The sequence below is a fragment of the Delphinus delphis genome, chromosome 2 (genome assembly GCF_949987515.2).
Source record: "Delphinus delphis chromosome 2, mDelDel1.2, whole genome shotgun sequence".
Classification (NCBI taxonomy): Eukaryota; Metazoa; Chordata; class Mammalia; order Artiodactyla; family Delphinidae; genus Delphinus; species Delphinus delphis.
In genome coordinates this window covers 122,562,244-122,589,835 of record NC_082684.1, presented here as the reverse complement: position 1 = coordinate 122,589,835, position 27,592 = coordinate 122,562,244, and the positions used below count along the sequence as shown (strand labels likewise).

Here is a 27,592-nt window from a genome sequence, read left to right as displayed (position 1 = left end):
CGCAGGCTCGTAGTTATGGTGAACGGGCTTAGTTGCTCCGCGGCATGTGGGATCTTCCTGGACCAGGGCTTGAACCCGTGTCCCCTGCACTGGCAGGCAGATTTTTATCCACTGCGCCATCAGGGAAGTCCCATACTGAGATTTGTAACTTTAGTAAATCTCATTAGACATGAAATGGCCTTCAACTTTCAGAGAAATGGTGGTTTAGATAGGAATTATTTTGTCACATGGTTACCCTTAAGTAATTGAGAGTAAGAAAATATGTAAAACTACTAAGATGCTACTGGGTGGGGGTTGGGGGGTGGATAACCAATTAACATAATAAGAAGAAAGCTGCGGATAGCTAAGGCTAAATGGCCCAGGCATTTAACTCTGGTGGGCACATGTCAGAGAAGCATATAGGTCATCTTTGCGCTACATCCTGGTCCCATGTAGCTGGTCCCATGTGAAGGCCCTTTCGGGAAGTGTGTACTCCATCTGGGTCCAGTTTTCTTGAGGTTTGGCAGGTTCTCATTTGGCCTGATTCAGACATAACAGAAACTCGGATACTCTGATTTTTCAATGTGAAACGAACATACTCAAAGTGCTTACCACTCAACAGTAAGAATCTCAGAGGCCTAGCGAACACTTCGGAATGTACTCTTCATCTCACATCAGGTCACATGCCTGCAAGCAAGCTCAGCTCCTGCACAAGCCTCAGCTTCCTTCAGGAGCCAGAGCAAAGGTCCTGGACCTGGAGATTCCAAACGGCCTGTGACAAATTCACATCCCCAGCAGAGCCACAGCTGGGTTGGGTGACAACTTCCCAAGCCTCAGTGTGAAAGCCCAAGGCGGCCCTGGCTTGAACCAGATTTTAGAGCATCCCAACAACAGCCTCAGGGCTCGCCTCTGTGCTCAAGGCCACCCCTTCAATCTCCGTTCTAGCACAAACATTTTTTTTTATTTTATTGAAGTATGATTGGTTAACAATGTTGTGTTAATTTCTGCTGTACAGCAAAGTGACTCAGTTATATGTATATATACATTATTTTTCATATTCTTTTCCATTATGGTTTATCACAGGATATTGAATATAGTTCCCTGTGCTATACAATAGGACCTTGTTGTTTATCCATTCTATATATAATAGTTTGCATCTGCTAATCCCAAACTGCTAATCCATCCCTTCCCCCCAAATAATTTTATTAATCCAACAACAGAGATTGTTACTCAAACGCTGATCAGGTTTTGATTTTCTGCAGCTTTAAACGCGATGGAGTCCCTTGTAGCCTCTTCAGGGAAGTGTCCCGCTGAGAGTTAAGACTCTTGATTAATGATATTGTGTGTGGTACTTCCTTTAAATTATTTCCCCTGAGCAAACTGGGAAAGGGCGGGCATGTCTCCAAGATGTTGTTCTAGAAGTAGCCTTTCTCTACAGTTAGAAATCAAGGTCCTTTCGGAGGCATTTCCTATTGAGAACTTCCTCACCTTTCCACAGGACTGCAAGACACCTGCCCCTGTTCTTATTTCCTGGGAGTGAATGTCTCTGGCTGAAAGCTTGTTTATTTTAGGAACATCCCATGCAGTGTAGTGTTTCTACGCAGTATCCATCTCTTGTAAATATGTTAAAAATGTGTATTTACATAGGTGTCAACTGTGACATAGCAATATGCTTTCATCCAAGACCAATTCTTTCTAGAAGACACTGGCTATTCCTCAGCATCCAGTTACAATCCTGATCTCAAAGGTAAAGGGCTGGGATATTCCCAGGACTGAGACAGGGTTAATAAGTAACTCCAGGGTGTGTGCATTAGTGCATCCCTTCCAACATCATTATCTGAATTACTCATAACAATAAGATAAAAGGACATTAAGGGGGCTTCCCTGGGAGCGCAGTGGTTAAGAATCCGCCTGCCAATGCCGGGGACACAGGTTCGATCCCTGGTCCGGGAAGACCCCACATGCCATGGAGCAACTAAGCCTGTGTGCCACAACTACTGAGCCCACATGCCACAACTACTGAAACCCGTGCACATAGAGCCTGTGCTCCACAACAAGAGAAGCCACCGCAATGAGAAGCCCACGCACCACAATGAAAAGTAGTCCCTGCTTGCCACAACTAGAGAAAGCCCGTGTGCAGTAGCAAAGACCCAATGCAGCCAAAAATAAATAAATGTATTTTTTTAAAAAAGGACATTATTAAGATAAAATTATATGGGATATTTCCAGGCATTAATTTAAGCTAATATTCCCGAGTGTTTTATATTTTCCTTATAACCAGAGAACCAAGTCACCTCAAAGTCAGGTATGGAATAACAGCCAGATTCTTCTATTTGCCCTTAATTACAATTATTCACAAGGTATATATGCTTATACCCGCACCCATAAGAGATGTTGGTACCCAAGCGCTTCATCTCTGCTGGGACGTGTAATGTCTGACACTACCACTCCCTGGGAAGAGTGGCAGCACATCTCTCCCCATCTTGCTGCAATGGTAGAGCAACATGAGGGAACAGGCACCCCTTCAGAGGCCATGGTCCTGGCAGCCTCACGTTCCCACTGTCTGGGTCCTAGAAACATTGATTTCTGTGTCTCCTTTTCATATTTAATAATTATAGTACTTAATAACAAAATGATCATTTTTAAACTTTTTGTTTTAAAATAATAATAGAGTCACAGGAAGTTGCAAAGAAATGTAGAGGGCTCGTGCACCCTTCAGCCAGCCTCCCCCATGTTAACATCCTGCGTTTCTGCATAACCAGAGTATGATATTGAAACAAGGAAACTGACAAGGGTATAACCTACAGAGTTTATGCAGATTTCACCAGCTTTAAGTGCACTTGTGTATGTATATGTGCACTTCTATGTGATTTTCCATGTGTAACCTCTTATAAACACCACATCAAGATACAAGACCCCCTCAATGCTACCTCTTTGTAGCCACACCCACCCTCCCCATCCCTAACCCGACAACCACTAATCTGTTCCATAATTACGTTATTTCACAAATGCTACGTAAATGGGATCATGCAGCATGTTTCCTTGTGAAATCAGCTTTTTGCACTCAGTAAAATGTCCTTGAGGCCCATCCAAGTGGTTATGTAACAACAGTTCATTCCATTTTATTGCTGAGTAGCATTCCAAGGTGTGAATGGACCACAGTTTGTTTAACCATTCACCAGTTGAACACCTGGGTTGTTTCCAGCTTTGGGCTGCTATGAATAAAGCTGCTGTGTACACTCGTGTACAGATTTCTGTGTGAAAATAAATCCTCATTTCTCTGGGGTAAATGCCCAAGAGTACAGTTGGGTTCATACAGAAATTCTATTTATGGTTTTAAAAGGATTATTTCCCAAAGTGGGTGTATTTTACAATCCCACAAGCAATACTTGAGACATCCAGTTTCTCTGCATCTGTGGAAACATTTGGTGTTATCACCATTTTTGTTCTTGCCATTCTAGTAGATGTACAGTGATATCTCCTGGTGGTTTGAATTTGCATTTCTCTATTATCTAAGGATGCTGAACGTTTTCCATGTGCTTACTGCCACCTGCATATCTTCTCCAGTGAAATGTCTCCTCATTTCTTGCCCATTTTCAAATTAGGTTTTTTTAATGTTCAATTTTTAGAGTTCTTTATATATTCTGAATACAAGCACTTTGTTTGTGATTTGCAAATATTCTCTCCCAGTCTGTAATCTGTCTTCTCTTTTTAACAGGGTCTTTCCCACAGCAAATGTTTTTAATTTTGATGAGGTCCAATTTATCAACTTCTCCTTTTATAGATGATTCTTTTGGTATCAAGTCTAAGAACTCTGTGCCTTGTCCTAGGTCCTGAAAAAACATTTTGAAATGTTTTCTTCTAGAAGTTTTGTAGTTTTACATTTAAATCTATGATCTTTTTGGAGTAAATTTTTGTATGAGGTGTAAGGTTTAGGGTTTTTTCCTTTCTTTCTTTCTTTTTTTTTTCTTTTTTGGCCTCTAGATATTCAATTGCTCCTACACAATTTCTTAAAAGGCTATACCTTCCTTCACTGAATTGTTTTTGGTTCTTTGTCAAAAATTAATTGGACATATTTGTGCAGGTTTATTTCTGAGTTCTCTATTCTGTTCCTTTGATATATGTGACTATGCTTTCGCCAATACCACACTATCTGGAATTCTGTAGCTCTACAGCAAGCATTAATATTGGGAAGAGTGATTCTTCCCATTTTATTCCTTTTCGTAACTGTCTTGGCTATTCTATGACCTGTGCTTTTCCACATAAATATCAGAATAAGCCTGCCCATGTCTATGAAAACTTCGCTGAGATTTTGATAGGAATTGTGTTAAACCTAAAGATAATTTTAGGGATAACTGACATATGCGTTACAATGCTTCCTCCAACCCATGAACATGGTATGTCTCCACATTTACCCTGATCTCTTTTCATTTCTTTCATCAGCACTTTGTAATTTTCCTCATGCAGATATTGTATGAGCTTTATTAAATTTATATCTAAGTATTTTATTTTCTTTGGAGTAATTATAAATGGTATTGTGTTTATGCTTTCAGTTTCCACTTGTCCATGGTCAGTGTATAGAAATGCAATTGATTTATGTATGTTGATCTTGTATGCCATAATCTTAATGAGCTCATTTATTAGCTCTAGGATTACTAGTTTTTTTTGTTTCTGTTTGGGTTTGGTTTGGTTTTGGTGGTAGATTCCTTAGTATTTTCTTCATAGGTAATCATGTTTCCTGCAAATTAAGTTTTATTTTTTCTTTCCAACTTGTATGCATTTTGTTTCTTTTTCGTATCTTATCGCAGTGGCGAAAACTTCTAGTACTGTATCAAGTAAGAGTGATGAAGCTAACATTCTTGTCTTTTCTCATTCTTAGGAGGGGAGGCATCAGTCTTTCACCATTAGTATGATGTTAACTCTGGGATTTTTGTACATGCGATAAGGGAGTGGAAGGCACCTCCCCGGGTTGCCTTCCACTGTGGTGTGGGTGGGTGGGCAGACACCCCTGGGCCTGGGTCTCCTTATGCTACTGGGTGGAGAGCAGGGCACCCAGAGCTGTGCCAACACTGCTCCTACAGGAGCATCAGTGCCTGCTGGTGCCCTGTGTGAGATGGGCCTCCCCTAGGTCTCTGTTGAGCTTCCCCTTTGGCCACAGAGACTTTTTTGTTTTTGTCTATACTTGTTGGCAGTTCTGGTTACAGGACTATCCATGCCCAGGCTGGATGTACATGGGAGGTAGAATGGAGACCCAGAGAATTCACCGTGCTATCATACTTCAAGTTCTCAGGTCCCCAGCCAGTCTGCCTTCTTCTCTCAACTTCCAGTGTTCTTTGACTGTTATCTGTTGAATTATTTCCAGGATTTGGTTGTAGGGGAGGAGTTAGGAAAAGTGAATCTACACCATCTTGTTCTGGAACCAGAAGTCTCTGTTTTTCAATTTTTCTACCATGTTTCAATAAACTGCGAGAAACTAAAACATCAGTTTACTTGTAATTTTGAGATATTTCTATAAGAAATGCATCTTTTTCATATTGTGATAAATAGAATTTACATAATCTATATATATATATGATTAATGTCAGCTGTCTTTAAGGTCTCAAACACAAATGTCATCTCTGATTTTATAAGGTGTCTTTTACAGCTAAAAGTCTGACTCTATTATCAAGTAGTTTTATTTAACTATTAAAATTGCCTTCCTCCACCATCCAGAATTTCAAAACCTAGTGTTCTAAACAGCTACAGGAGGTGCCAACAATTTAAAGTTGGAGCAGAGGTACAAAATAAAACCGTGCAAACTCCTGTCTACCCGGGTCACTCCATACACCTCCCCACTCCCCCACTCCCCCACCCCCGGTGCCAGACAGCAGGTGTGAACCCAAGGAGCAAAGGCTCATCCTCCACCCCTCATCGGCCTGAGGTGTGGCTGGGGCATCTCAAGTCGTTCCTCACCACTCAAACCCACATCAGTGTGTGCAGAGGGTTCCAGGGGGCCACACCTCTGGGGATGTCAAACTTCAAAACAGAAAGCTGGAGACAGAAGGCAACTCTTCCACGTGAGGAGACAGAGATGCGATTAAACGGCAGGGAGTAGAATACCTTCTCTAAGAAACTGACTGAAGTTTGCCTCTGCATAGACTGAATAGCTGATGTTCCCAACTCATTGCCTAGATTTGGTACAGAAAAGACATGCTCCTTTCTGGGGCGGGGGGAGGGGGGCGCGTGGCGGGTTGACACTTGCATCCCTTATGACAGCAAATGTGCACGTGCACACAGACACACACGTGTGTGCACCATCAGCTCTTTTAGGCACATATGAATGAAGACAGCTTCTTTCAACATCTTTCCCTAAGCCCTGACCCCGCAGATTTCCATCTACTCAGATTTCACCCCAGCCCTTTGAGGATGTTCAAGAAGAACTCATCCCCCAAATAAAGACAGATGCTGGGTCACCCACACGACACTCCCAGTGTTTGAACTCTCACAGTCAATCACGCCAAGCCCACAGCTCCTGCCACAGACCCCATTAATTCCAGAAGCAATTTCTGGATGCTGTTTCTGGTTGATACCAGAAACTCTAAATTCACAAACACTCAACAGACACTGTCAGAAAGGGCTGGAGTCTCCTTTTCACTTTTCTCCTCTTTCCCATGGCCTTAAAGCATAGTTTTGAAGTATTTGTCTAAAACAACAATATCACCCTCTGCCAAAACTATGACAAAGCCCACCACACTAGGAACTTTTGCTCAAGATAAATCAAGTGGAGATGACACCTTACTTTACTATCACTCCAAATAATATGAAGGAGCCAAAATGTGAGAAACAAATGACACAGGCCACAAAGCACACAGGGATTAAAAATGCCTTTGTCATACACTTTGATAGCATGTTTATTATTTCTCATTGGTTGTATGTCATAACATTACAATTTGAATGCTTTCAAAACGGGAGAGAATTTGCCATTCAGTGGAAATGACCTTGAGATAACAAATCTTGGAGTTTCTCTGTACATCCCACCTCTGGCCAGCTGGACCCTCTACAAACAGGAGGATTAATAAACTCCAACCTCAAGTTAAATTACGACGCAAATCAAAGGAACTTTTATGGGCCTGAACAAGTGCAATGAAGCTTAAGAAATATTTTTCTACACATCCACTTTCCTAATACATTCGTTTTTATGATGTCCTATTTTTAAAGGGATATTTTAATTTCTCAGGTAATCAAAAGGGAAATAAGTAAAGTAGTTTTCCTTTAAAAACAATTTCTGTGTTCCTGAAAGCTTTCAAAATGTAGGTAGAGTGAGAACTCACTTATTAGTAAAAGAAGATTGAAAACCAGCCTCTTTCAGAAAGGGTTTCACGATCATGCAGTGAGAGTGATGGGCACAGCCCCACCTGTCCCCTCACCATGCCCCCACACACACCACGCACTCTGATTGACGGGAAAGGGGGGGGAACAGGGGGCCCTCCCTGTCCACACCTTGCCCATCCCACAGGGCTGCAGGCAAGCAATGGGGCAGGCACATTGGCCCTGCTCCCGCAGCAAAGCCACCAGCACTGCAGACCTGCAGATTCACCCTCTGGGGACAGGCCTAGCCCCAACTGTAAAATGAGATGTGGAAAAGGGGTGAGGCTATTCGGGCATGGATGGTGTGACAGCCTCAGGGACACAGAACGATCTCAACCCCTCCCTGTCTTCAGTGACAGATTTTAGGTCCACTGGGCCCTCCCCATCTTCCTCCAATCACCAGTCACCACATGCCTCTGATTTGACCAAAAGGGACACAGCCCAGAACAAGGGCCCCATCAAAAGGGTGGAAGTGACCCAGGAGAAAGCCCCAAATGCAGGGAGATGGTGGCACCTCCATCTGATGAGGTGGAACTCACCAAGCAAGACCTTGGCCAGAGATTCTCAGGAGCTGTAAGACACCCTGGGCTCTGACTGTGAGGAATCAAAGCGTGAACAAGGATGGAGACTCTGAACACCAGTAAGGATGACAGAGGTGAGAAAGGTGCCAAAGGCGGCGAAGATCAAGTCACACCTGCAGAACCGCAAAGTCAGCGGGCCCTTTCTCCTGCACGTGTGGGCATCAGAGGTCATCCCAGTGATGTGGCAACAGTGACACCTGGTGCCTCCACCTGCGTGCACTGCAGTGAGCCCACAGCTGTGCCTGGGCGGCCAGTAAACAGGGCTGTCTCTGGACCCAAAGGAATCTCAAGCTCAAAGATAAAGGGTGGGATGATATCCAGGCAACAGGACCATGAGGGAGCACCTGACCCAGGCTAAGTTGACAGCAGTGCCCCCAAGCCCGCAGCTGTGTAGCTGGGGGGACAGATGTGGTTACGGATACACCAGCCGGGCTCCTGGAGACCTGTCTGTTGGCAGCACCACATGAAGGTAAGGGGCTGAAGCAACCTCCTTAGTTCATGGGAGCCACACAAAAGCTAACGGTGGGGAAAGACCCCGTAGTTCATGCTGCCTAGATGCACCCTGACTGTGCCATCCTGGATACATAGATACAGCCCCTGGAAACCAGGGCATCCAAATGAAACCCATGCAAAACATCCCCATAAAGGTCAAGCACAAGATACTCAAGCAAATACTTGTACACCCATGTTCACAGCAGCATTACTCACAACAGCCAAAAGATGGAAGCAACCCAACAATGTCCATCACCAGCTGAATGAATGAACACAATGGGGTCTACACATACTCCCTGAATATCATTCAGCCTCAAAAAGGAAGGAAGTTCTGACACATGCTACAATACGGATTAACCTTGAGGACATTATGCTAAGTGAAATAAGTCAGACAAAAAAGGACAAATTTGTATGATTTCACTCATGTGAGGTCAAAGAGACAGAGAGTAGACTGGTGGGTGCCCAGGGCTGGAGGAGGCGGGAATGAGTTGTTGTTTAATGGGGATAATTTCAGTTTGGGAAGATGAAAAAATTCTGCAGGTAATGTTGATGGTTGCACAACAATGTGCATGTAATTAATGCCACTGAACTGTACACTTACAAATGGTTAAACTGGTAAATGTTATGTGTATTTTACCACAATAAAAAGGTTTTAAAAGTAAAGCACAGGAAAGAGCACACTGGAGGGCAGGTGGCCGGTGTGCCCATGCAGCATGGCTCAGGCTGCCCAGTGTGAACTGACAAGCCATCTGTGCCCAGAAAGTGGACATAGCCAGACATCCAGCAACTCACAGGCCACGACCACCAGACGGACTTCATGGCACACAGGGAAGGACCATCCCTCTGTGAACAGTGGGCATTAGCGGTGCCTGAGGTTCTTTAAAGGTTCCTAAGTGGCCCTGGATAAATAAAAGAAATCCGGAGAATGAACTGGACTGTGCATCTGAACACACGCAACGCTCTCCAGTGAACGAAGATAAACAGAAGGCCAACTGAGGATGCTCCAGGGCAATGCTCACACACAAAATCACACCATCACTGAGGTGCAGAAAAACATCACCACTTTTATTTGTAATTGCTATTTACCTTACTTTTAAATTCACTTATATATTCATGCATTGCATTACATGTCTATGATTTATACATAAATAAGTCCATCTTGAGTGCACACACACAAGTGCTTGTGACTTAGAAGGGTGTGAGATCAAAAAAGTTTGGAGATTACTGCTCAAATGAACCAGCTACACCAAAAAGAATGTCCATTACAACATTTAAACTTTTCTAAAAAGCATACATGCTCTTGGGCATTAACCCTTGGTAAATTCTGGATCCTGGCATGTGTCAGGATAACTATCTGGTTTCAGACACTTTCTCAAAAGCCTGAAATAATTAAACAGCTGGAGCCTTATCTGCCCCATACACAAGATGAAATGGCCCTGGATACTCACGTAGGGTAGCACACGGCCAGCATGTGGCTGGTGGCCCTGGGTAGCGTCACCTGGGATCCCAGAGCCCAGAGCCATCTGTCCCACTCCCCAGGTGCACCCACTCTGAGCCGGGACCTCCCTCTCTGGGCCACCATTTCCTGAGAGGCTCAATGAAGAATTTATCAGTACCTCCAGGGCTGGCTGTGAACTTCCAACACAAATTCATAAAAACTCTGAAAAGTATACAGTGCTAGAGACATGTATGATGTCTTATCACTAAATATTTCAACTGAAAAAACAAGTAAACACCTCTTTTCCACTCTACCATGTCCTCATGCCCCATTCAGCAAACATAGAATTCTCAGGTATCATCAGCTGATTTCAAACAGCTACAGATGTTTTCAACTGAAACTCGATAAATCGATAGGAACGCACAAAAGGCTATGGTTCAAGAACTTGGTATTTGTTTGTCAGATCCTCCCATCAACAGGGATGTGTTCATTTCCTGTGGCTTCTGTAACAAATCATCACAACTCAGTGGCCTGAAACAACACAAAAGTGTTATCTTACAGTTCTAGAGGTCAGGAGTCTGATACGGGTCTCGCGGGTACAAAACCGAAGTCTCAGCAGGGCTGTGCTCCTTCTGGAGGGTGTAGGAGACAGGGTTTCTTTGCCTTTTCCAGCTCCCAGAGGCCACCCACACTCCACAGGTTGGGAACCCTCCCTCCATCTTCACAGCCAACAACAGCCAGTTGAGTCCTTCAAACGTTGCATCTCCCTACCCTCTCATCCTCTACCTTTAAGGACTGGTGATGAGACTAAGGGCTCACCAGAACAATCCAAAATAATCTCCCCATCTCAAGGCCAGCTGATTAGCAACCTTAATTACATCTGTAACCAACCTTAATTGCCATGTACCATGTAGCCTAACAGAATCACAGATTCTGGGGATTAGGATGTGGGCATCTCTAGGGGGCTGTTATTCTACCAACAGGCGTTCATTGTGTCACGATTCAGGTATCACAAGGATTAGTTCACTCATTAGATCAGAGATGCTGAGGCCCTGTCACAGCATCACAGCAGGGGCAGTGAGGACTGGCTGGTCCCAGAGAGCAGGACAGGACAGAGCATATGGAGCAGAGGAAGGGCACAGATGCCCAGGATACAGAGGAGGGACTCCTGCTCCAGGTATGAATGGCAGCAGGAGGGAGCGGTTACCAGGCCTTGGAGAAAAGGGCTGGGGATGAGGAGAGGGTGCTGGGGCGGAGGGGCTACAGGTGTGTGCAGTACAGCGGAGAGCAGGTGGCCCGGGACCTTGTGCACAGAGGTCCAGGGCTGCAGCTCAGCATGCAGGGTGCAGATGACATCGGGATTAACCAAGAGGTTCCAAGAGTCAAAGAAAAAGATGTAACATTTATAATCCGAAAAAGACAGCTCTGGTGGCAATGAGGAGGGGAGACCACAGGAGAGATGCAGAAGAAGCAGGAGTAGCTAAGTTAGGAGGTGAAGTCAGACACACAAGGAAGTTAAAGAAAGCCTGGAGTCTGTCAAAGTAAGTCGGAAAGAGAAAGACAAATACCGTATGCTAACACATACATATGGAATTTAAGAAAAAAAAAATGTCATGAAGAACCTAGGGGTAAGACAGGAATAAAGACACAGACCTACTAGAGAATGGACTTGAGGATATGGAGAGGGGGAAGGGTAAGCTGTGACAAAGTGAGAGAGAGGCATGGACATATATACACTACCAAACATAAAATAGATAGCTAGTGGGAAGCAGCCGCATAGCACAGGGAGATCTGCTTTGTGACCGCCTGGAGGGGTGGGATAGGGAGGGTGGGAGGGTGGGAGGGAGGGAGGGAGACGCAAGAGGGAAGACATATGGGAACATATGTATATGTATAACTGATTCACTTTGTTATGAAGCAGAAACTAACACACCATTGTAAAGCAATTATACTCCAATAAAGATGTAAAAAAAAAAAAAAGAGGGCCTGGGGTAGTAGCTGTGTGGAGACACATCTTAACCCTAACAGTAGGGTTACTGTTACTCAGGTGTGGGGAAGCCAACAGATCAGGAGACACTGCCAGTGAAAAGACAGTTTGTTTCTCACAGTTCCCAGGAGGAGAGGCCACGTGGGAAGCACCACGGCAGTCAGGAGGCAGAGGAGTGAGGGGAAAACGTGGGCAAGAGACTTCACTGTGGTTTCCGTGGGAAGGACAGGGTGAGGCAGGGTAACCAGGCTCTGGAATAGTATCAGTAGGCTCTGGGACATAGGGGCTGTCCTCAGCTGTCTGCTACCTGGCCCTGAGGGTTTAGGGGCCCTGAGTGTGACAGCCTGATAAAAGGGTGTATAGGGTGTGGGCTCTGGATTGGTTGGTTTGCATATGAAAGGCACACTCACTGGCCAGCTCCCTCTAGGAACTGGCTGGTCCTGGGAGAAGCCATCCATCCATAGGTGGCAAAGCCCTGATGTCAAAGCCTCTGAACACACACAATTAAAAAACAAGGGCCTGAAGAAGCAGGGACTGACTTAAGATGTCACTGTATGCAGTGATTGGGATCAAAGCCAAGAGTAACAGACAGTAGCCACCCCTCCTCCAGCCCCGCAGCACTGTGAAGGAATTCCCATTAAGTCACAGAAGATCAATGAGACAGAAAAGAGGGTGAAAAGAAAGTAAGGCCAGAAGCAGGGTGGTTACGGCGATCAGTAGGGAGTACCCACAGAACCAGGAAGACGCCCCTGCCATAGGGCAGCCACAGCCCTGGGACTCAGCCCCACACTGATGCTCAGCTGATGTGAAGGAGTCCCGGGCCTGGCGCCCTGGCCTAGCGTCAAGCCTGTTAAAGAGGCAACACAGCAACCAGACCTCAACGTAATGAATCAAACTTTCCACCCCGCTTAAAAGCAATGTTTTTTCTTTCCAAAAACAAAAAAACAAAAAACCACTGTAAGTGGAAAACGTTACAATGCCAGTCTCAATATGCCAGGAACAGTTGCACACATCTGATTTGACTAAAGTCTGTCACGGCAAAATAAATAAAGAAAATAAAAGAATGAGGGTGATAACTGCAATATGGAATGTTAGGGCCTAGGCTGCTACCAATTAGTCATGAGAAACAAGACACATCTACTAAACTATCGTGCCGTTTAACACAAGTACTCTTAGAAAATAAATACATGCTGTGTGTATCCTGAGGCTGTTAAATGAAACAAATCGTTTGCACACATTTAAAGATGGCTTGTTTGTTCAGATACAAAAGCTGAGAGCATCCCAAGAGGACCGCTGCCTCCCTCCCAACAACCCACTCTCTTCCTGCCGTGTCTTTTTCCTCAGATCGCTCTGAGCTTTCCGAGTCAACAGATTTCCTGAGCCACTGGTCCTGAAGATGACCAGGATAGAGAAAATGGATGGATTTTGTAACTGAAATGAAAATGATTTCCAACTTGGCCAAGGGCAAGGGGAGAGGCCCCATCTGTGTGTCCACCCGGGTGCTGGAGAGAACAGCACTAGACTGGGAGGTGGCCACACCCTGAGTAATCCCGGGGCACCCTCCTCCGCCCACTCACCGTCAGGAGAAGACCCTGCATCTGGGCACCACCCGAAGGAGGCTGGTGGGACACGAAGCCAGGGCAGTTCAGGTGGGATCCACCTGCATGCGCCACGCCCGTGTCCCCATCTGCAGCTGACCCATGGGGCAGATGCCGCCAAGAGCCCCAAGGTCACATCTGACAAAGGAGAGAACTTGGAACCAAAACTGAACTCTCCTGAACTTGCTTATCTTTAGCTGTCATGGAAGCACACAGAAACACAGGGCGGGACAGAAGAGGAGTGAAAAGCGCCTGGTGACAGCTTGGGCTTCCTCCCATTCAGTTAACCCCTCAGATACTAGAGTCCTTTAGGAGCAGAAATTTCCATCAGAAAAGCACTGATGGGACTTCCCTGGTGGTCCAGTGGGTAAGACTCTGAGCTCCCAATGCAGGGGTCCCGGGTTCGATCCCTGGTCAGGGGAACTGGATCTCACATGCATGCAGCAACTAAGAGTTCACATGCTGCAACTAAGGAGTCCGCATGCTGCAGCTAAGCTCAGTGCAGTCAAAATAAATAAATAAATATTTTTAAAAAGACAAAGGTCTTTGTTTTGGCTAAAGTATATCTACTTCAACTTGTATGTCGGAGGCAATGCATACAAACTGTACTCTGGGAAAATGCAAAACAAGTAAACATAGAAAGCCAAGCTAAGTGTATTCTAAAAAAGCAAAGATCAAAATAGCTTCTCCATTTTTCCTGTGAATTCTTTCAGTGCGTTATATATAGCAAGGTAAGTCTTGTACAAATGAGTACAATGGGCTGCCTTGTTAAGGGAATTCAACAAGAAGCTGGACCACCCACTGTAAAGGGCAGAACCCTAGCAGACACACAGCCCTCTCTCAATCTTCCCAAGTCAAGGAATCCAGAAATGTGGATAAGCTTTGTCTTTAAAATGTCTTCCAAAAGTCCTTTTCAATGAGGGCTTGACTGGTCTTGGGGACAGGGGGGTTCTTAATGGGGTGGGACTAACCAGAACTAGGCAAGAGCATCACATACCATTCAGCACCCTGGTCCAGGAGCACCAAGTCCTAGGAAGGCTGGCAGTCACTGTGATAACTGAATATTTGCAAACACACCTAAAGGCAGTACTGCCCCCACAGATGAGACACCTGACTCCTTCCAGAAAAGATGAAACCTACAGAGTAGCTGATCACCATAATGAATGACCATCAGATGAAGGTCCAGCCAGACCATAGCATGGCAGAACAGAACAGAACAGACATATTGGGCTTCTCAGGCCACTGAAAGCTATCAAAGAATTGTGTCAAAAATAATAAGGCCAGGGCTTCCCTGGTGGCGCAGTGGTTGAGAGTCCGCCTGCCGATGCAGAGGACACGGGTTCGTGCCCCGGTCTGGGAAGATCCCACATGCCGTGGAGCCGCTGGGCCCATGAGCCATGGCCGCTGAGCCTGAGCGTCCGGAGCCTGTGCTCCACAACGGGAGAGGCCACAACAGTGAGAGGCCCGTGTACCGCAAAAAATAATAATAATAAGGCCTCTAATCGACTAAAATGGACAAAAAACCTGAATAGACATTTTCCCAAAGAAGATATACAAATAGCCAACAGGTACACAAAAAGGTGCTCAACATCACTAACCATTAGGGAGACACAAATTTATCACCTCACACCTGTTAGAATGGCTACTATCAAAAAAAGAGAGAGAGTGATAACAAATGTTGGTGAGGATGTGGAGAAAAAGGAACCTTTATACACTGTTAGCTGGAATGTAAATTGGTACAGCCACTGTGGAAAACAGTATGTAAAAAAAATTTTTTTAATTAAAAATTTAAAAAATTAAAAGTTTTTAATTCCTCAAAAAATTAAAAATAGAACTACCATTTGATCCAACAATTCCACTTTTGGGACTATCTCGAAAGGAAATGAAAACACTATATCAAAGAGACATCTGCACCCCTATATTCACAGCAGCATTATTTACAATAGCCAAGATAATGGAAACAACCTAAGTGTCCACTGACCAATGAATGGCTAAACAAGTGGTACATATACACAATGGAATACTACTCAGCCATAAAAAATGAAATCCTGCCATTTGCAACAACATGAATATACGTTGAGGTTATTATGCTAAGTGAAAGAAGTCAGAGAAAAACAAATACTATATGATCTCACTTACATGTGGAATCTGAAAAAAAAAAAATCTCACAGTAAAAGAGATCAGGCTTGTGGTTACCAGAGGTGGGGGTGGGAGGAACGGATGAAGGTGGTCAAAAGGTGAAAGCTTCCAGTTATACGTAAGTACTGTGGATATAGTGTTAACATGACGACGATAGTTAACACTGCTGTAAGGTATATTTGAAAGTTGCTAAGAGAGTAAATTCTAAAAGTTCTTAACACAGGGAAAAAATATTTTTTTCTTTTGCTTTTTTTTTGCATCTATATGAGATGATGGATACTAACTAAACTTAATGTGGTAATCATTTCACAATATATGTAAATCAAGTTATTACGCTGTACACCTTAAACTTACACAGTGCTATTTATTTGGGCTGCACATGGGTTTCTCTAGTTGCGGTGAGCGGGGGCTACTCTTCATTGCAGTGTGCGGCTTCTCATTGCGGTGGCTTCTCTTGTTGCAGAGCATGGGCTCTAGGCGCATGGGCTTCAATAGTTGCAGCATGTGGGCTCAGGAGTTATGGCTCACGGGCTCTAGAGCACAGGCTCAGTAGTTGTGGCGCAGAGGCTCAGTTGCTCCACGGCATGTGGGATCTTCCCGGACCAAGGATCGAAGCCGTGTCCCCAGCACTGGCAGGCGGATTCTTAACCACTGCGCCACCAGGGAAGTCCCACAGTGCTGTATTTTAATTATATCTCAATAAAATGAAAAAAATAACAAATCATCTTTGGTTGGAGAAGTACAGTAGAAAACGTCTAAGACTGAGCTTGTCATATGGACCGAAAGAAATGATGGGCAGTTCTGTCAAAAGGACTCAACCTGACCAAAGAACATCAATTATAATAACTACAACTAACTAAAACCAATGAATTATATTTAAATCTATGAATTCCACAGTAAATAAACCTATAAAAGCCATAATAATAATTTTTTAAACGCTAAATACCCTTAGGAGAAGTGGTTGATTCCAGAACCAGGGAAAGGAAAACAGAAGATAAGCCTGGAGCACCTTACAGAGCCAGAAAATAAGCACAGCTCAAGAAAGGCTGGGGGTGCTATACACCTGAAACTAACACAACAATGCAAATCAACTATCCTCCAATAAAATGAAATTTTTTTAAAAAATTTTATAAAAGGAAAGCTGGGGGCACATCAAAGGGACACTGATCCAGCCTGAGAGAACTCCCAATCACCAAAGCTGGAACAATGTGAGCAACCAGATAAATTACAGTAGTATTTGACTATAACCCCTGGAATAAATATGCAATAATCTGAACTGATATAAATAATTGAGTAAATAAATCAACAAGGAAGGAAAAACTGGCTCTTCCAAGAATTCTAGCTCATAAACGCAGAAGTGAGGGATAAAGAAGATCACCATTAGAACACTCCTGCAATAATTACTGCAGACAAGACCTGTCAATGGATGCTAATGTTGGAGGGCAAAATTTAAGGAGAAATAAGATACCTACAGTCTCAAAGTATCGATTCCAAGATGCTTTTTACCAAAGGAAAAATCATAAGTTTATAGTGCAGAAACTAGCAGACACCATCCTAACCATGTGATCAAAGTTAGCCTCATCAGTAGTAATATATATTGGCATTGTATACCCCCTGATATCATGCAGAGAAAGGCATCACTTCAGTAGGATTCCCACCAAAAACCAAAAATCTCAATTTAATGAGGAACAACAGACCAACACTAACTGAGGGAAAAATTTCACAAAGTAACTGATCAGGAGGTGGGACTGCCAGAATGGTGAAGCAAGGAACTCTGTAAATTTGATCCTGCATAAAAACTCTACACTGGCAAAAATTTCCAAGTCAACTTTTTCAGAGTGCTGTATATTAACAAAGGCTTGCCATAGTCTGAGGAGAGTCTATTTAAAAAAAACAAACAAAAAAACCTGATAAACCTCAGTAAGAACAGTAGGATTGGTGGTGTTTTAACTTGACTTACTCCCATTCCCCTCTCCCTAGCTCCACAGTACCTGTGAAAACCAGCTGACTAGATGCCACCAGAAGAGGTAGACTGAGTTTGGAGTTCCTCAAAAAGTCCCAACCCCAGAACAGTGTTGTTATGGGAGCTGATCTGGACCTCGCTCTGTGGGAAAAGCCCTATAAAATAGAACAGGCATTGAAAACAATCAGCAGCAATTGTTCAACATCACAGCTGCCTGAGGCTGCTATACCAGTTGGGGAAAACAAGACAAGTGTATTTTTGAGTAACTGTTTTCTTCTCCTATCCATATTTAAAAGACAATTCTGAGGACTTCCCCACGGAGCAGTGGTTAAGACTCCATGCTCCCAATGCAGGGGGCCCGGGTTGGATCCCTGGTCAGGGAACTAGATCCCACATGCCTGCCACAACTAAGGAGCCTGTGTGCCACAACTAAGGAGCCCACCTGCCGCAACTAAGATCTGGTGCAACCAAATAAATAAATATTTTTAAAAAAAGACAATTCTGTAACTATAAAAAGAAGAGCAAACTAACCCAACTCAAACAGAAGGAAGGAAATAATAAAGATGAGAGCAAAATTAATGAAGTAGAAAATAGAAAAACAATAGAGAAAAAACAATACAAAAAAAGTTGGTTCTTTGAAAAGATCAACAAAATTGGAAAACCTTTAGCTAGAATGACCAAGTAAAACAGAGAGAAAGCGTATATCATTAAAATTAGTAATAAAAGAGGATACATCACCACCAACCTTACAGAAATGTAAAGGATTATAAGGGAATATTATGAACAACTCTACGCCAACAAACAAGATAACTTAGATGAAACGGACAATTTCCTAGAAAGATACAAATCTACCACAGCTGACTCAAAAAGAAATAGAAAATCTTAATGGAAACCTACAAGTAAAGAGATTGAACTAGTAATTTTTAAACTCCCCACAAAGAAAAGCCCAACCCCACACTGAAGATATCTTCAATTGTGAATTCTTTCAAACATCTAGTTTAGAATACATACCAATTCTTCACAAACTCTTCCAAGAAAAATCGTAGGAATACTCCCCATCTCATTCTACGAGGCCAGTATAGTATTTTCCTTACAGCAAAACCAAACACACACACACACACACACACACACACACACACACACCCCAATATCCCATACGAATACAGATACAAAAATCTTCAACAAATTCTAGTAAATTGAATCCAGCAAATTATAAAAAGGATTATACACCATGACAAATCTTGGGATTTATCTCAAGAAGGCAAGATTGGTTTAACATGAAAAATCAGGACTTCCTTGGTGGCACAGTGGTTAAGAATCTGCCTGCCAATGCAGGGGACACGGGTTCGAGCCCTGGTCCGGGAAGATCCCACATGCCATGGAGCAACTAAGCCTGTGTGCCACAACTACTGAGCCTGTGCTCTGGAGCCTGCAAGCCACAACTACTGAGCCCACACGCCACAACTACTGAAGTCCGTGCACCTAAAGCCCATGCTCCACAACAAGAGAAGCCTCTGCAATGAGAAGCCCATGCACCACCATGAAGAGTAGCCCCTGCTCACCACAACTAGAGAAAGCCTGCATGCATCAACGAAGACCCAACACAGCCCCAAATAAAAAATAAATAAATAAATTTATTTTTTTAAAAAAGAAAAATCAATGTAACACATTATATTAATTTAATAAAGGACAAAAGCCACATGATCATGTCAATAGATGAAGAAAAAGCATTTAACAAAATCCAATACTCTTTCTGGATTTTAAAAAATAAAATAAAATAAAAAAAACTCGGACTTCCATGGTGGTGCAGTGGTTAAGAATCTGCCTGCCAATGCAGGGGACACAGGTTCAAGCCCTGGTCCAGGAAGATCCCACATGCTGCGGAACAGCTAAGCTCGTGTGCCACAACTACTGAGCCTGCGCTCTAGAGCCCGCAAGCCACAACTACTGAGTCCATGTGCCACAACTACTGAAGCCCGCGCACTCTAGGGCCCGTGCTCCGCAACAAAGAGAAACCACTGCAATGAGAAGCCCGTGCACTGCAATAAAGCATAGCCCCTGCTCGCCACAACTAGTGAAAGCCTGCGCGCAGCAGCGAAGACCCAACACAGCCAAAAATAAGTAAATAAACATATAAATAAATTATTTAAAAAAAACCTCAACAAAATCAACAAAGAATAGAAAGGAACTTTCTCTGATAATGGCATCCATAAGAGAGCCACAGCTAGCATCACACTTAATGGTCAAAGACTGAATGTTTTCACCCTTAGATCAGGAGCAAGACATGATCATATATAGAAAATCCTAAGGAATCCACAAAACAAGTATTAGGTCTAATAAATGAGTTAGCAAGGGGGCAGGATACAGGATCAATACCCGAAGGACTGACCAATACTTGTTACTGCATTAATGGAAAAACCATTTCAATCTGAATAAAACTGTAGTTTAATTTAATAGGTTTGTGCTGTGCTAATGTTAATTTCTTCATTTTGACAACTGTAGTACAGCTAAGTAAAATGTTAAAATTAGAGGAAGGTTGGTTAGGGGTATACTATTTTTGCAACTTTTCTATAAAGTCTAAAATTATTTCAAAATAAAAAGTTTAAACATTTTAGAAAACCAATTATTTCCAATTGGAAGATGCTAGTGATCCAAATCAAGCATCTCTCTCTTTCCTATATGAGTTGTACCGCTGGGAAACCAGGCAGTAGATGAGGGGAAGAATTTTTTTATGAAAGTATTCCCAATAATAAATGAAAGAATTAGACCACCATCATTTCACAACCACTAGCAAATAAATGGATGCAGGCAATGATCATCATGGCTGCTAACATCATAAAAAGATGGACCAAGGAGCTTATGTTCCTCACGATGGAAGTGCACCACCTACGCTTGTGGTTTTGATCAAAAAAAAAAAAAAAATCAAACCTGAACCTGATGAAACTCTGATAAAGCATCGAGACTCACCTGCCACTTCACAGGAATTACAGTAGAAAGAAATATGTTACATGATCCACAGGAAAGGAATCAGCAATATTCAAGCTATGCAAAACCCTCCAGGACAAATAACTCAGTTTCTTCAAATATATTTTGCAAGGGGAAAAATAAATAAAACAAATTGCAAGGGGTAAAAAGAGAGAGAGAGAGAGAGGGAGAAAGGGAATTTTAGAGGAGGAAATCAAGAGTATGGGAGCTCTAAAAGACAGATCAGCCAACTGCAATGAGGCAACCTTATCTGGATCTGATTCAAACACACAAATTGAAAAAAAAATATGGCATGTATGAGACAAGTGGAAATTTGAACATTGATTGGGTATTTAATAATATTAAGGAATTAATATTAATTCTTTATAATAATGGTATTGTAGTTTAGGTTTTTAAAAAGTTGTTGATTTTCTAAAGATAAATGCTGAAACATTACAGAAGAAATGTCCTGATGTCTGGGATGTGCTTCCAAATAAAAAGTGGGGGAGGGAGTGAGGGCAATATGGATAAACAATGTTGCCATGAGGTGCTAACTGTTAAACTAGGTGATGGAGACACAGAGGTTCCCTATCTGTGCACTGCTCTTTATCTGTGTAAATAGAATGCAACTGGAAATCGATAATGAAATTTGGGGAAGTCAGCAATATATGGAAATTAAAACATTCCTAAATAAAATGGGTCAAAGAAGAAATCACCAGGGAAATTAGAAAATACTCTGAGATAAATAAAATTTTGAAGGTTTTGTTTTTTGGGTTTTTTTAAATGAAGCATACTGCTCTAGGAGATGGAGATGACAAGTACAAGCAAACTACAAACATGGAGTCGGAGCAGGATGACTCTGGGTTCAAGCCATGGCACTGTCATCTAATAGGGAACCCTAAGGCAGCTATCAAGCCCTGAAGCTCAGTTTCCTCATCTGTGAAATGGGGATATGAAAATAGGACCATCAGGATGTTAAGATGGAACTGTGCACTAAAACACTTGGCTCATATTAACAAGTATAAGAAGAACCTTCCCATGAACAAGACTATCTCCTGAAGGCAAGCAAGTTTTTAGGGAAAGATAGGTTCTTTTTCTATAACTGGACCCTATTTATGACTCATGAAAGGTATCAAAAGAAAAATTATTTCCAAAAACCATGTGAATGGCAATGTCCAAATATTATTCCTCAAGTATCCCCCAACCTAGCACACCAGAGGGATGTCCCTGCTTAAAGAACACTTGCATTGTCCTGATATGTCCCTGTCCCCTGGGTCTTGCGCTGGTACCTCTGCTTCTTCAAATCTTTTATTACTCCAAATAAGACAAAGATGCTGTGCTTCCCAGGGGCAAAATGTTTCTGCTGGTGGTGAGGAAGAGACTGGGCTCTCCAGGAAAGGGAGGAAAGGAGGACCAAGACAAGATAAATGGACAGAAACAAAAGGAGAACTTTGTCAGGTCCCATTTCAGGCTCTTCTGAAAAAACAAATCATGAAGCCCGGGGTAAGCAAATTGGACAGATAACCCTGATGAGCTGGGGGGAACAAAGCAAGGATCAAAGGAAAGGGAAGAGACAAAAATCAGAATAATTCCAAGATAAGCATTAGAGCACGCCCTGACTACCTGTTTTCCCAAAAGATGATGGAAAGACACCAAGATTCCATACTCATATCCAAGAACAGAGCCCCCAAAGCCCAAAAGATTCAGGGAAAAGTCACCTTGGGTTAATTCATGCAGAAACGCTGCTGTTTCCATCATCCTAGAGTCAGACACTGAAAGGTGCCTGTGTTTGAGTTATCTCAAAGCGTATGGAAGCTAAAGGGAAAACATTACACAAGAACCCAGGCAGGGTTTGGGCAGAGGGCGGGCAGCCCATAGCACAAGGGTGCCAAACTCTCCCAGGGCCACAGGATCAGGGCCAGAAGGGGCACGTGGACCTGGGGCCAGTACCCCACTTGACTAGTTAGGAAATGGAGTGCAAGTGAGGCAGGGGGGCTTGTGCAGAGTCTCAGCCAGGCAGGACCCCCACCTCAGGCTGCGCCACTCTGAGGCTCATTCCATTTCTGGCAGCAGGGGCGAGGTTTCTGGTTTTAACGTGTTACCCCCCCGCCCTGTGGTTGAAGAGGTGGATGAGTGCTTGGACCCCTGCTTCCGCCCTTCACCTCTCTTGGGCAAACCCCTTCCAGGAATGTTTCTTCTTAAATTTCCCCCCAGCTCCTCCTCTGATAACCATGCTCTGCTTTCCCACCACCAGAACCGCCACTCTCTGGGCTGGCTCTGCACTCCTGTCCCCTCTCCTCTGTCAGTCCTACCTGCCTTGGGACCTGTGGTCATTCGCTGCCCCCTTCATCCCAGCCTCTGGAGGCACCGGTCCTGTCCCAGCTGGACGCTCGCTTGGTACTGGAGGTGGATGCCTGCCAGCTAAAGTGAACTCCAAGCCCCCCAGCAACAGGAACCTGAGGTCACATTGGGAGGGAAGGGGGACAGAACTCAGTCACCCCCTTTCTTTCCACCTGTGCCCAGAAGGAGGTGGCTTCTCCAGCCAACTGTCACCAACACCAGGGAGGTCTACGTGACCAGAAAGGGCTTCCATGCCTCCCCCATCGCACTAGCCCACAGCCGAGTGATGCTCAGACTGACCTTCCCCCAGGATGGGGGCCACAGGCAGGACCTGAACCCCCAGGATCACCCACTGCGCTCCTATCCTGCTGGCTCAGGAGGGTTTTCCTAAACACAGCCTGAAATCCAGGAGATGATACCGTGGGCTCAGGCCGTGGAAATAGGACCTCCGCTCAGGTTTGTTCATGCAAACCAAGCCGTGATGTGGACACCAGCCTCCCACCTCCAGAGGCTCAGCAGCCCAGGGGTAGGGGGAGGAGAACCTGGGAACCTGCACTTCCAGCAAGCCTGATGGGGGATTCTCACAGAGAGGGGACCCAAGGACTCCGTTATGGGGACACACCACATAAATAACGGTACAAATCGTTGATGCACTGCACGCTCCAGTCAGAACACAGAGAAGCAACCCTCCAGAGACACTGTCAACAGGTCAGGCTTCCACAACTAAAGTCTGCTCTCACTCTGCATTTACATTCACTTGACTGAAGCCCCATTTCACAGCCACCAGAGCAATGACATGACACAGGACAGACCCTGACTGTGCACCACTGTGGGGCCACTGCCTCTGTAGTCACCAAAGGCCTTGAACGAACTCTGGCCTGACATAAAATGTCATTTCCCAGGCTTCTCTGGCCAGCCTCAGTGCCAGCTCTCTGAGATCCTGACTTCAAGGCCGTACACGTCCCTGCGCACAGGTTAAGACCTGGTTGCAGTCTCAGGGGGCCCTGACTCTGTCACGTGCGCCACGCTCCCTGGTCCTCGGACTCGTGTCCTCTGCAGGGAGTCTCCTGAGCTGCCTCTCTGGGCTAGCAGCCCCCCCCAGGACCCCCACGGACATGCCCCACGGTGCAATCAGTCCCCACGGTAAGCTCCAGGTGAGACCCAGACTCTCCCTTCTCCAGAGCCTGGCCTGGGTCTGGCTCAGTGAGGAAGAGCTCAGGGTATTGGTTTGAGCCGATGGGCAACAGCAGCAAGGCAGCCACATGCAGCGTGGAATGCAATCGGAGGACGGGGAGGGCTCGGACATCCACAGGACTCAAAGCCTAGGCCGGAAAACACCCATCCCAGACTTTCTGGGCCCAGAGAAGTTTGACCTGGCTTCTGAAAAGGGATGGCTCTCCTCCAGACAGGCCTCCTCTCCACACACAGCTGCCACCATCTCACACCCACGGAGCCTCCTTAGGAAGAAGGCCAATTCTCTCCCCAGGAAAGCATTCAAGGAATTTGACTTGGGAACTGGGAGGTTCTGGGGAACTCCTCCTGAAAGCACCATTATCCCCGAGGCCTCGCCCCCAAGGACTGTACCCAGCTTTTGAGAACCCAGGTCAGGTCAGGGTAGAAGGGGAAGCGAACGGGGATGGGTGGGTCCACGAGCAAGATGAAGGTTTCAGAATCCCATGAAGCATTCCGAGGTCATGGAGTCCAGAGATTGCTTTGGGGTTCCACTCTGAGTTTTCTCATGGGCATGTTGTGGGTGACGGTTGTTTTAAGGGTTAATTGACTTCACGGGTGGAAAGCACTTTGTCAGCTGAAAATAAACTGTTTCTTGAGGCCTAAGTATTCCTAAAAAGGAGGCTACAGGAGCTACCAGCTGAGTAATAACAGGAAGTGATACATGTGTAAAGACTAAAACCTGGAGCCCCACTGGGGTCATGGTGAGCAGAACAGATTGGAGTGCTGAAACGGGGGACCCTGAGGACATCTGCGTAAGGGTGCCCCCTCCCTTCTTGGCTTCAGAAGCCTGGGGAACAGAAGCCAGGAAACCCCACAGCCCTTTCTATCGATGTCATACTTGCTGACTGGACAATGGGTACCCCTTGACAGCAAGCAGGCAGCATTACTCAAAAGTGGGTCATGATATAAGCATCACCTCTGTGCTAATTAAATACACAGATTCCTGGGCCCAATCCCAGATGAGCCTGGGATTCAAGTTGTTAAACTGTTATTTTTAATAAGCTCCTCAGGCTGATTCTTACATAAATTTAAGAAGCACAAGCACCAGAATATCGTAAAAGCTGTGAAGTCAGGAAGACCTGGGTCAAATTCTAATACTACTACATAGCAGCTGTGTGGCTTTGGCCAAGTTACTTAACCTCTCTGAACTTCTGTTTATTCATTTGTAAAATAAGTATAAGGCACAATCAGTGCTGCTGGGAGGGTTAGAGATACTCAAACGCATTCATGGTCTTCGTCTAAACTATCCTAAGAGGCAGGAATAACCATGGCCCACTGAGAGTTACAAGGGGCTTCCTGGAGTCCGCTCACATGTAATGGTGGCTGAACAAGGCTAATGTCCTTCACCTCAGAGGCCCATATCAGCCCCTACACCGAGACGCAAGCAAAGACAACAGGAGGGAAAGATGGGCTGAGCTCTGGATGGAGGCCAAGACCATCTGCCTTCCTGAGGGATGCGGCCTTAAGGTGGACTCCACTACTAGACACAGCTCCAAGATGGGTATGCAGCCAAGTGCCTCTCTTGGGGTGGGGAGTGTAAAGAGAGAAGAGACAGAAGCATCCCAGACAGGTCCCGCCTGAGGATCCAAAACTTTAGGGAGGTACAGGAGGAGCCCAGAAGAAGTACATTCCTTGGTACTAACTGTGGACAGGGCTTGAAAAACCCCTCAAAGCCTCAGTCTTTCCATCTGGAAACTGGGGTTAATTTTTTAAAAACTAAACAGTCAACTATGGGATGGCACTCAGCTGGGTGGCCTGCTCACAGCTCACGTCAATGGATGAACGCCGCTGTTACTACCCCTGCCCTTTTAACTGGCGTGTCGGCACTTGGCGGCAGTTTCACTCTGTTGCCCCAAGACGAAATGTTATCTAAGACCGAGCTTTACATTCATTCCTGTGTAGGTTGTTAAAGTCGTTCAACATCCTGGCGCTTGGAGCCTGGCTGAAGATAGAGGCTGGGACTTCAGGCTGCGGCGCCCGGGAATAGGTTTCCCTCCTTTTTACTTATAAGGCAGGAGCGGCTGGGAATGAGGACGCCCAGCTGCCTCTGGATTCCAGCCCTGGGATCCCTAGGCTCAGAAGCGGCGTCCGAGTGACAATCAAGGACAGGGTACCCCCGCGCCCCGACATCTATGGTTTCTTGCTCTCCGCGACCAGAGTCGCAGAGTCCCGGCTCGGCCCCCGGCCCCTCGAGGCCCGGCCCTCCGCCCAGAGTTGAGTCGCTCTCTCCGGGGCTCCCCACCCCGTGCCACTCACGCCGCGCCCAACGCCAAGTTTCCGGGAGCGCCCCGGCCGTGCGCGGACCCAGCGCCGCCCCGCCCACTCCGCTCACCTGCTGAAGACGAGGCAGCCCAGGTGGTTGATCTCTTGGTCGGAGCGGTGACGGCTGTAGTCCTCCCACAGGTCCTTGAAGGCCGTGACCGCCAGGATGAAGAGCACGGGCGCCAGTGCCAGGCCGGGCTGAAAGGCGTTCACCGCCGGCACGAAGTTGAGCAGCGCGATGAAGACGAAGTACACGTTGGCCAGGCGATGGAACTGCTCGAACAGGTTCTTGGGCAGGAAGGACAGCAGAGTGTACTTGGTGGTCTTGAGCCGGTTGTCGGCCAGGTGCTGGGCGCCCCCGCACCGCCGCCGCCGCCGCGCGCCCTTGGCCGCGCTCGCCAAAGGGTCTTCGGCGCCCGGGGGCGGCAGCAGATTGGAGCGCACCGTGCGCGTCCTGACCTCCCGGCGCCGCCGCCGTCGCCGCCGCCGCCGCCGCCGCCGTCCCGGGGTCCCGGGCTCCTCAGCCGCCGCCAGCTCCCACTCCATGGCCGCGTATCGCCGCGCCCGGCTCCTCCGCCGCTTGCGCCCGCCCGCGCCAGCGTCCTAGGTGATCATCGCCGGCGGCCCGGCGCGGCGGCGCGGGTTCCCCGCCTGCGGGACGCACGGAGACGCGGTTAGCTGCCGCCCCGCCCAGCCCAGCCCAGCCCAGCCAGCCAGCCCGCCCGCCGTCGGGGCCGGGCGCCGCACAGAGACCCCTTGTCCTCGCACCCTCCCGGCCCTTTCCGCCCTGGCGGCTCCCGGCCCCGCCCCGCGCCGCGCCCAGAGTGGGACACCGCGGAGAGCGGGAAACAAAAAGCCGAGCTGGAAACTTTAGAGCAGCTTAGTTTCGTTTCCCAGAAGCATCAGTTTGGTCCACCACCGGAGGAGAGAGGAGGCGGCAGAGTGTGGGAGAAAAGGACCGCAGCCCCGCTAGGCTGGCGGGCTCTTCCCGAGTCCGTGCAGGAGGCTGGGAGCCTCCTGGAGTAAACTAGAATCAAAGTTCAAATGAATCAGGGCATACCAAACCAATGCTACGATTTTTATGTCTTATTTACCAAGGACATCTGCTCCTGGGACCCCGAGAGGATTCTTCATTGTCTCTACACTCTTCCTTACCCTGCCCTTTCAGATTCACTTCTTGGGTGAACTAGACTTTGAACTTTTATGATCATCACTGCCTTTCCTTACTTCCCTAAATAGGATTCTTTTTTCTTTTTTTCCCCTTAATTG

General features: G+C 45.9%; 1 protein-coding gene across 1 annotated transcript in view; it reads right to left on the bottom strand.

Moving 5' to 3' along the window:
• The window catches only part of ATP10A (ATPase phospholipid transporting 10A (putative)), a 173,981-nt gene extending 146,890 nt beyond the window's left edge, over positions 1-27,091 (bottom strand). The window contains 1 exon segment of the mRNA XM_060003655.1: positions 26,394-27,091. Coding sequence (XP_059859638.1) covers positions 26,394-26,869 — 476 coding nt within the window. The 5' untranslated portion in view covers positions 26,870-27,091.
• Positions 27,092-27,592: the final 501 nt, after the last annotated feature.